The 9,405-nt window shown below is 46.6% G+C and overlaps 1 protein-coding gene across 3 annotated transcripts in view; it reads left to right on the top strand.

Moving 5' to 3' along the window:
- LOC128690930 (uncharacterized) overlaps positions 1-9,405 on the top strand; it is a 112,535-nt gene continuing 103,130 nt past the window's right edge. For 2 of the 3 annotated variants that reach the window (XM_070091497.1, XM_070091582.1), the window contains exons 1-2: positions 1-239; positions 4,860-4,878. In XM_070091497.1, the coding sequence (XP_069947598.1) occupies positions 4,861-4,878 (18 nt within the window). In that variant the 5' untranslated portion in view covers positions 1-239; position 4,860. The remainder of the gene's footprint in view (positions 240-4,859; positions 4,879-9,405) is intronic. The other variant, XM_070091542.1, reaches the window with a different exon arrangement.

Raw genomic sequence — 9,405 nt, 5'->3', positions numbered from 1 at the left:
CTATATTAATGGAACAATTACTCTAACTCCAGTGGTGGCCGGACGTGTGATATTACTCGTAGTGTTGTTTTACCTCTCGTACCATGGTATATTGTATGCAGCATCACTCTGAGATTGATGAGTCGCTGGTGTAAGTGAGGAATGCCGTGACAGAGTGCACTAACTAGGCTGTGGCGAGCAGGAAAAAAATGATATAACCAGATTGATTGTTGTGGATTCCGTTGTCAGCACCATTCAAGGTAAATACAAAGGCGTTGTCGCATTTTAAGCCGTACTTTATTAACGACTGGAGCATGTAGAGGTTCTTTAGCGTCCCTGGAGAATGGTGAATGTGCATTTCAAGGACCGTGGCGCTCTGGGAGAGATAAAATACACTGTTCACCTCCTCTAGTCTGGTACGCCATTTTGTTTTTGTTAGGCAAAAAGCTGCTGTCGATGGTTGTAAATCTTCAAATATATCCACATTTTCAGGCATTTCATCGTCCTTGCTAGCTACTGATGCCTTCTAGAAAGACTGCTGGAAGCCTAAATGTCACCGTATTAGAAAATTAATGGCTGGGAAGGGGGTAAAACTGAGTAAATATGTGAGCATAGCGGGGCTTGGCAGTGACATGTGGGGGAGGGGCAGGGAGGGGGTCCCGGGGGGGGGTCCCAGCTGTAAACAAAACCACGTGAGCCATAAATTAACCTGTAAATTCAATTATTTTTATTTTTTTTAGTATTACTACTATGAGATATTGGCATTGTGAAGTTCCCACCCCAGTGTCCACCTTTGGTGTACCTGCTTAGGCTGTACTTTTGTCCTAGGTCTACCAAAAAAATTTTCTTAAATTTAAATTTACTCAAGTTATTTTGTCATTGCATCTGCAACATACACAATAATGAAAGCCCATAGGATGCACAGCATTTAGTTACAATTAAACACACTTTAGATAATCTCTACTGGCTTAATAATTTGTAAATTACTTAGGATAACCCAAAACATCAACCGGACGTATTTCTTCATATTTTATAATATAATAATATATTTACTACAAGTACATGTACAAGGCATACAGACCATAGCTGACATCAATGACATACTATTATATAGAAAGCCACTTATGCTGAGCATTTCGGGCAAATTAGGTCAGTTGTGTCCAGGATACAACCCACACCAGTCCACTAACAACCAGATACCCATTTTAAACTAATGGGCGAACAGGGACAGCAGGTGTCTTAAGGAAACTAGTCCCTATATAGTCCATATTGTTTTCCAGCCATACCAGAGGAGATTCAAACTCTGGACCTAAGTGTGTGTGCGAGCTGAGTGCGCTAGTGATGAGCAACAGGACACCTTTATCTTAAACATTAAAATGAATTAGTTCCTTTTTTTTTTTCCAAAGGGAGTAAGCTTGCTTGATACTTTTTTTTATTACCAGATCCAAACCTAGCTCCTACGCAAATTTTTCTCTTTAAGAGTATTGACTAATAATTTTGTTAAACATCAACTAAGCTAGCTAGCCTTATACAAATATTTTTTTTTATTTTGATAAAGTTAAGAGGAATTACATAGGTAGTTATTTCGGCTTTACATGATAATTAAAATATTAAAAATGGGGTTATATAAGACATTATGAAAACATTAAAGATGACTAAATAAGTCAGTGGTAACATTTATTAAACATACTCTATACATTAGGAAATTAAGCAAGTACACATGCGTGTTTTATGTATTACTAAGCTTATATTACAAAGTTCATGCAGGGCATAATTTGTTTGAAAAGTTATTTTTTTTTTTAACATAGACCCCACTAAAATCAGGGAAGGGGTATTGTTTATGAACTTGGATGACCAGCCCTGTGCCGGTGGAAGACTGATGAACCCTGAAATTGGACAGGGCTGGTGAACCCTGAAGTTAGACGGGGCTGGTGAACCCTGAAATTAGACGGGGCTGGTGGACCCTGAAATTGGACGGGGCTGAACCCAGAAAGTAGGCGGAGCTGGCGAACCCTGAAAGTAGGCGGGGCTGGCGAACCCTGAAAGTAGGCGGGGCTGGCGAACCCTGAAAGTAGGCGGGGCTGGCGAACCCTGAAATTAGATGGGGCTGGCGAACCCTGAAATTAGATGGGGCTGGTGAGCCCTGAAATTAGACGGGGCTGGTGAGCCCTGAAATTAGACGGGGCTGGTGAGCCCTGAAATTAGACGGGGCTGGCGAGCCCTGAAATTAGACGGGGCTGGCGAGCCCTGAAATTAGACGGGGCTGGCGAGCCCTGAAATTAGACGGGGCTGGCGAACCCTGAAATTAGACGGGGCTGGCGAACCCTGAAATTAGACGGGGCTGGCGAACCCTGAAATTAGACGGGGCTGGCGAACCCTGAAATTAGACGGGGCTGGCGAACCCTGAAATTAGACGGGACTGGCGAACCCCGAAAGTAGACGGGGGCTGGCGAACCCTGAAATTAGACGGGGGCTGGCGAACCCTGAAATTAGATGGGGGCTGGCGAACCCTGAAATTAGACGGGGGCTGGCGAACCCTGAAATTAGACGGGGGCTGGCGAACCCTGAAATTAGACGGGGGGCTGGCGAACCCTGAAATTAGACGGGGGCTGGCGAACCCTGAAATTAGACGGGGGCTGGCGAACCCTGAAATTAGACGGGGGCTGGCGAACCCTGAAATTAGACGGGGGCTGGCGAACCCTGAAATTAGACGGGGCTACTGTGTACTGTCAGGGGGGTTGCCAGCCCTGTGTACTGTCAGGGGGGTTGCCAGCCCTGTGTACTGTCAGGGGGGTTGCCAGCCCTGTGTACTGTCAGGGGGGTTGCCAGCCCTGTGTACTGTCAGGGGGGTCGCCAACCCTGTGTACTGTCAGGGGGGTCGCCAGGACTGTGTACTTTCAGGGGGTCGCCAGCCCTGTGAACTGTCAGGGGGGTTGTCAGCCCTGTGTACTGTCAGGGGGGTTGCCAGCCCTGTGTACTGTCAGGAGGGTTACCAACCCTGTGTACTGTCAGGGGGGCCACCAACCCTGTGTACTGTCAGGGGGGTCGCCAGGCCTGTGTACTTTCAGGGGGTCGCCAGCCCTGTGTACTGTCGGGGGGTCGCCAGCCCTGTGTACTGTCAGGGGGGTCGCCAGCCCTGTGTACTGTCGGGGGGTCGCCAGCCCTGTGTACTGCCAGGGGGGTTGCCAGCCCTGTGTACTGTCAGGGGGGCCACCAACCCTGTGTACTGTCAGGGGGGTCGCCAAGCCTGTGTACTTTCAGGGGGTCGCCAGGCCTGTGTACTTTCAGGGGGTCTCCAGCCCTGTGTACTGTCAGGGGGGGTCGCCAGCCCTGTGTACTGTCAGGGGGGGTCGCCAGCCCTGTGTACTGTCAGGGGGGGTCGCCATCCCTGTGTACTGTCAGGGGGGTCGCCAGTCCTGTGTACTGTCGGGGGAGGGTCGCCAGCCCTGTGCACTGTCGGGGATCGCCAGCCCTGTGTACTGTTGGGGGGTCGCCAGCCCTGTGTACTGTCAGGGGGGGTCGCCAGCCCTGTGTACTGTCGGGAGGGGGGTTACCAGCCCTGTGTACAGTGGGGGGGTCGCCAGCCCTGTGTACTGTCAGGGGGGTCGCCAGCCCTGTGTACTGTCAGGGGGGTCGCCAACCCTGTGTACTGTCAGGGGGGTCGCCAACCCTGTGTACTGTCGGGGTTCGCCAACCCTGTGTACTGTCGGGGTTCGCCAGCCCTGTGTACTGTCAGGGGGGTCACCAGCCCTGTGTACTGTCAGGGGGATCGCCAACCCTGTGTACTGTCAGGGGGGTTGCCAGCCCTGTGTACTGTCAGGGGGGTTGCCAGCCCTGTGTACTGTCAGGGGGGGTCGCCAGCCCTGTGTACTGTCAGGGGGGGTCGCCAGCCCTGTGTACTGTCAGGGGGGGTCGCCAGCCCCGTGTACTGTCGGGGGGGATCACCAGCCCTGTGTACTGTCAGGGGGGTCGCCAACCCTGTGTACTGTCAGGGGGGTCGCCAACCCTGTGTACTGTCAGGGGGGTCGCCAACCCTGTGTACTGTCAGGGGGGTCGCCAACCCTGTGTACAGTGGGGGGGGTCGCCAGCCCTGTGTACTGTCAGGGGGGATCGCCAGCCCTGTGTACTGTCAGGGGAGGTCGCCAGCCCTGTGTACTGTCAGGGGGGATCGCCAGCCCTGTGTACTGTCGGGGGTTGCCAGCCCTGTGTACTGTCAGGGGGGTCACCAGCCCTGTGTACTGTCGGGGGGGTTCGCCAGCCCTGTGTACTGTCAGGGGGGGTCGCCAGCCCTGTGTACTGTCAGGGGGGGTCGCCAGCCCTGTGTACTGTCAGGGGGGGTCGCCAGCCCCGTGTACTGTCGGGGGGGATCGCCAGCCCCGTGTACTGTCGGGGGGGATCGCCAGCCCCGTGTACTGTCGGGGGGGATCGCCAGTCCTGTGTATTGTCGGGGGGGATCGCCAGCCCTGTGTACTGTCAGGGGAGGTCGCCAGCCCTGTGTACTGTCAGGGGGGATCGCCAGCCCTGTGTACTGTCAGGGGGGATCCCCAGCCCTGTGTACTGTCAGGGGAGGTCGCCAGCCCTGTGTACTGTCAGGGGAGGTCGCCAGCCCTGTGTACTGTCAGGGGGGATCGCCAGCCCTGTGTACTGTCAGGGGGGATCGCCAGCCCTGTGTACTGTCAGGGGAGGTCGCCAGCCCTGTGTACTGTCAGAAATCATTTTGGAAACACATGCAGGTTTTTGTCAGTTTTGTATTGAGAGAAGTTTGAACTGTGTGAAGGCCTGTGCTCAGTGACTTATTATTTTGTAGGAAATGTTTTGTTTATTTTTTATTTAAAATCATAAAGTATTAGGAATTTAAGCTCTTTCTTATTATTTTTCAGAATGACTACAGAAAAAAAGGTTAGTTCACTGAACAGTTAATGAAAGGTTAGTTCATTGAACAGTAAATAAAAGGTCAGTTCATTGAGTTTTAGTAGTAAATTCATTTATTTTTTGACATAAGTGATATGGTGATCAGTGTTGGTTTTTGACTAATAGTGGGTAGCACTGCATTGACATTAAAGATGCCTGTCTACTAACATCTAACAGTGGATCCAACCTACTCGCCTAACTTAATTGTCTGTTCTTACTAATATCTTCTCACCTTTTGTTGTATTAACAAAGAAAAGTCAGCACACAAATGAAGGATTACTTGACAAAACCTAGGCTTTCAGGTTACATTTATTGAGAAATGTTGTAATGAATGTTGGACTCTTCAAAATGCATTAACAGTCTATTGCAGAAAATGTAGGCTGCAATGGTCATGTTATCTTTTAGTGATGAGTGTTTCTTGGCTAAATTTGCCAAATGACTCGCTAGTCTGAAAATTTTATTGTGATCCAGTCATCTGTACAGGGAATAAAAAAAAAAAGTCTGGGAAAAAAATTAATTAGCATTTTTTTCATTGTGCTTACTGTAAGGTGCCGTTATTTGCTTTTTTTCTTTAACATTTTATGAAGTTTACAGAAATACCTATTGGAAAGTTGTACATTTTGTTTTATTAAAATGTAAGGTGGGTAAGCATGACAAAAGAAAATATCTTATATAGTTATGTAATAAGGCATGGGACCAGTTTCTCCTTAAATTTGGGTAATTAGTCCCATATCACCAGAATACTGTTTGTGATAACACCACACCATTATTATTTCGCTTATTATGTTGATTATGGTACATTACAAGGTCAAATATATTTTAAAAAGCAGCTTAGCTTCTTTCAGATTGAAAATAGAAACTGGTATCATGACCTAACAAAAAAAAAAAAAAAGGGGGGGGAGGGGAAGAGTTAGTACCATAAATAGCAACATAATAAATAGGGTACATATAAACAGAAATAGAAAGTAATTGAATACCAGCTTCACTTACTGACGAGAATAATGAAGAAACCCATGAGGGCCCATTTACCTCGCGTACGGAGGGCCTATTTACCCCATGTACGGTCAGCTCGGTTGCCTCATAGGTTGTAATAGAGCCCCTGTTTGGTGGAAACAATTTTAGGTTGGTAGGAGCAACCTTTAAATATATGGCATGTCTGTGTAAACTTATAGATTTTGTAGTTTCCTTCATACATTCTGTAGTTTTTTTTTTATTTTTTTTAAGGAAAATTATTCCCAGAAAAAAAGTACCATTAAAAAATAATTCAAACTTCCTAATTAGAAAATAATTTGTTCCTTAGGATTTAAAATTAAACTCCATATCTGACAAGTAACCGCAACAGTTTTTATCTCGGATAAATCATATTAGTCCTTTTTTAAGATTGGCCCAATTACCCTTTGATGCGTTCAGTAGCTCCATCTTACGGTAGTCTGCAAGTTTGAGTTCTTTTGAAAGTTTTATCTGTTTTACATAGCATATTCAGGTGGTCCACAAAAAAAAATGAATGTTTAGAATTTTACTGTCTCGCCCAATAATGATGATCCACTTGCAGAAAAAAAAAACTGATGTCAGGTTTCAATAATTCTGTGATTCATTTAGGTGTACCCCAATGTCCTCAGACGTTCATCCTCATAAAACGGGGAAAATGAAGTATTGGAAAGGAATTAAAATTTTTCTGAAATGAGAAATAATAATGTATGTACTATTACTATTATTACTACTAATACACTAAATAATATTACAATAGTGCAGTAATAATACTTAATAATAATGCCTGGCTTTGAGTCTTGGAGGTGGTAAGTACAGTGCCTATTACTGTGAAGTAGGGGTGAAGGTGTTGCAGTTTGGTGGGCATCTCAACTGTGGTGTCAACACACTTCTGGCAAGAAAGTGATTGAATGAGTGATGGTAAATGTGATTCCTCTTTTTGGGGGCCACCCTACATCAATAAGAGATAATCTGTATGTTAACAGTAATAATACAAATCCCTCCTTAGAAAAAATGATTGGTATACAGTTCATCATATGGTATACAGTTCAACTTACCCTAAGTAAAAGTGAGGGTACTATGAGTAACTGAAAGAAAAAAACTAAGTGTCAGGAGCACAAGATTGTTCAACAGCCTTCCATCACACATAATGGGAATTACCAATAAACCTGCCCCCTCCTCCCTAGCTGTTTACAAGAGGGAACTGGATAGATGTCTTAAGTCAGGTCTATGATTCTTATGTTGGACTGGGTGTGACCAGTAACAGCCTGGCTGATCAGGGCCAGATCCACCGGGAAGCTTGGTCATGGATTGGATCGCAGGGGCATTGACCCCTCCAGAACACTCTCCAGGTGTCCTATCCTGGGGAAAAAGATTGAAGGAACCCAATGGAATTATGACAGTCCTCGATGATTCGCTGAATTTCTTAGGTTATCTTGGGTGGATTTTGTGGATTAAAATAAGGGTCGGATGCAAAAAGTGGGTTATAATAAGTGTTTATGCGTCTGGAAAAGTGAATGTGAGTGAGTGTGAATGTGAGTGAGTGTGAATGTGAGTGAGTGTGAATGTGAGTGAGTGTGAATGTGAGTGAGTGTGAATGTGAGTGAGTGTGAATGTGAGTGAGTGTGAATGTGAGTGAGTGTGAATGTGAGTGAGTGTGAATGTGAGTGAATGTGAGTGAGTGTGAATGTGAGTGAGTGTGAATGTGAGTGAGTGTGAATGTGAGTGAGTGTGAATGTGAGTGAGTGTGAATGTGAGTGAGTGTGAATGTGAGTGAGTGTGAATGTGAGTGAGTGTGAATGTGAGTGAGTGTGAATGTGAGTGAGTGTGAATGTGAGTGAGTGTGAATGTGAGTGAGTGTGAATGTGAGTGAGTGTGAATGTGAGTGAGTGTGAATGTGAGTGAGTGTGAATGTGAGTGAGTGTGAATGTGAGTGAGTGTGAATGTGAGTGAGTGTGAATGTGAGTGAGTGTGAATGTGAGTGAGTGTGAATGTGAGTGAGTGTGAATGTGAGTGAGTGTGAATGTGAGTGAGTGTGAATGTGAGTGAGTGTGAATGTGAGTGAGTGTGATGTGCGTGACTGTCAATGTGAGTGAGTGTGAATGTGAGTGAGTGTGAATGTGAGTGAGTGTGAATGTGAGTGAGTGTGAATGTGAGTGAGTGTGAATGTGAGTGAGTGTGAATGTGAGTGAGTGTGAATGTGAGTGAGTGTGAATGTGAGTGAGTGTGAATGTGAGTGAGTGTGAATGTGAGTGAGTGTGAATGTGAGTGAGTGTGAATGTGAGTGAGTGTGAATGTGAGTGAGTGTGAATGTGAGTGTGAGTGAGAGTGTGAGTGTGAATGTGTGAATGTGAGTGTGTGAATGTGATTGTAAATGTGAGTGTGAGCGAGTGTGTGAGCGAGCGTGAGAGCGAGCACGCGTGTGTGAGCGCGCGCGCGTGAGAGCGTGCATGCGTGGGAGCGTGCGTGCGTGAGAGCGAGCGAGCGAGAGTGAATGTATGTGTGTGTGTGTGTGTGTGTCCATGTCCCCCTCACCTAATTGTACTCGCCTAATTGTGATTGTAAGGGTCGAGACTCCGCTCCTGGCCCCGCCTCTTCACTGAACGCTACTAGGTCCTCTCTCTCCCTGCTCCATGAGCTTTATCATACCTCATCTTAAAGCTTTGTATGGTTCCTGCCTCCACTACCTCACTTGCTATACTATTCCACTTCCTGACTACTCTGAAGAAATACTTCCTAGCAGCCCTTGGACTCATCAAAGTCTTGAACTTTCCAAGTGTGACCCCTTGTTTCTGTGTCCCCTCTCTGGAACATCCTGTCTCTGTCCATCTTGTCTATTCCATGCAGTATTTTGTATGTCATTATCCTGTCTCCCCTAACCCTCCTGTCCTCCAGTGTCGTCAGGCCGATTTCCCTTAATTAACCTTTCTTCGTAGGACATTTCCCTTGGCTCTGGAACTAACCTTGTCGAAAACCTTTGCACTTTCTCTAATTTCTTGACGTACTTGATCAAGTGTGGGTTCCAAACTGGTGCTGCATACTCCAGTATGCTCCTGACGTACACGGTGTACAGTGTCTTGAATGATTCCTTACTAAGGTAAGGGAATGCTATTCTCAGGTTTGCCAGGCACTCATATGCTGCAACAGTTATCTTGTTGATGTGTGCTTCTGGAGACTTGCTCGGTGTTATACTCATCCCAAGATCTTTCTCCTTGAGTGAGGTTTGCAGTTTTTGGCTGCCTAGCCTATACTCGGTCTGTGGTCTTCTTTGCCCTTCCCCGATCTTCATGACTTTGCATTTGGCGGGGTTGAATTTGAGAAGTAAGTTGCTGGACCACGTGTTCAGCCTGTCCAAGTCTCTTTGTAGCCCTACCTGATCCTCATCTGATTTAATTCTCTTCATTACCTTCACATCATCTGTGGACAGGGACACTTCTGAGTCTATCCCTTCTATCATGTCATTCACACATACCAAAACTAGCACTGATCCTAGGACTGACCCCTGTGGGACCCCGCTCGTCACAGGCA

The sequence above is a fragment of the Cherax quadricarinatus genome, chromosome 1 (assembly GCF_038502225.1).
Source record: "Cherax quadricarinatus isolate ZL_2023a chromosome 1, ASM3850222v1, whole genome shotgun sequence".
Taxonomy (NCBI): domain Eukaryota; kingdom Metazoa; phylum Arthropoda; class Malacostraca; order Decapoda; family Parastacidae; genus Cherax; species Cherax quadricarinatus.
This window is presented reverse-complemented; position numbering and strand designations above follow the sequence as displayed.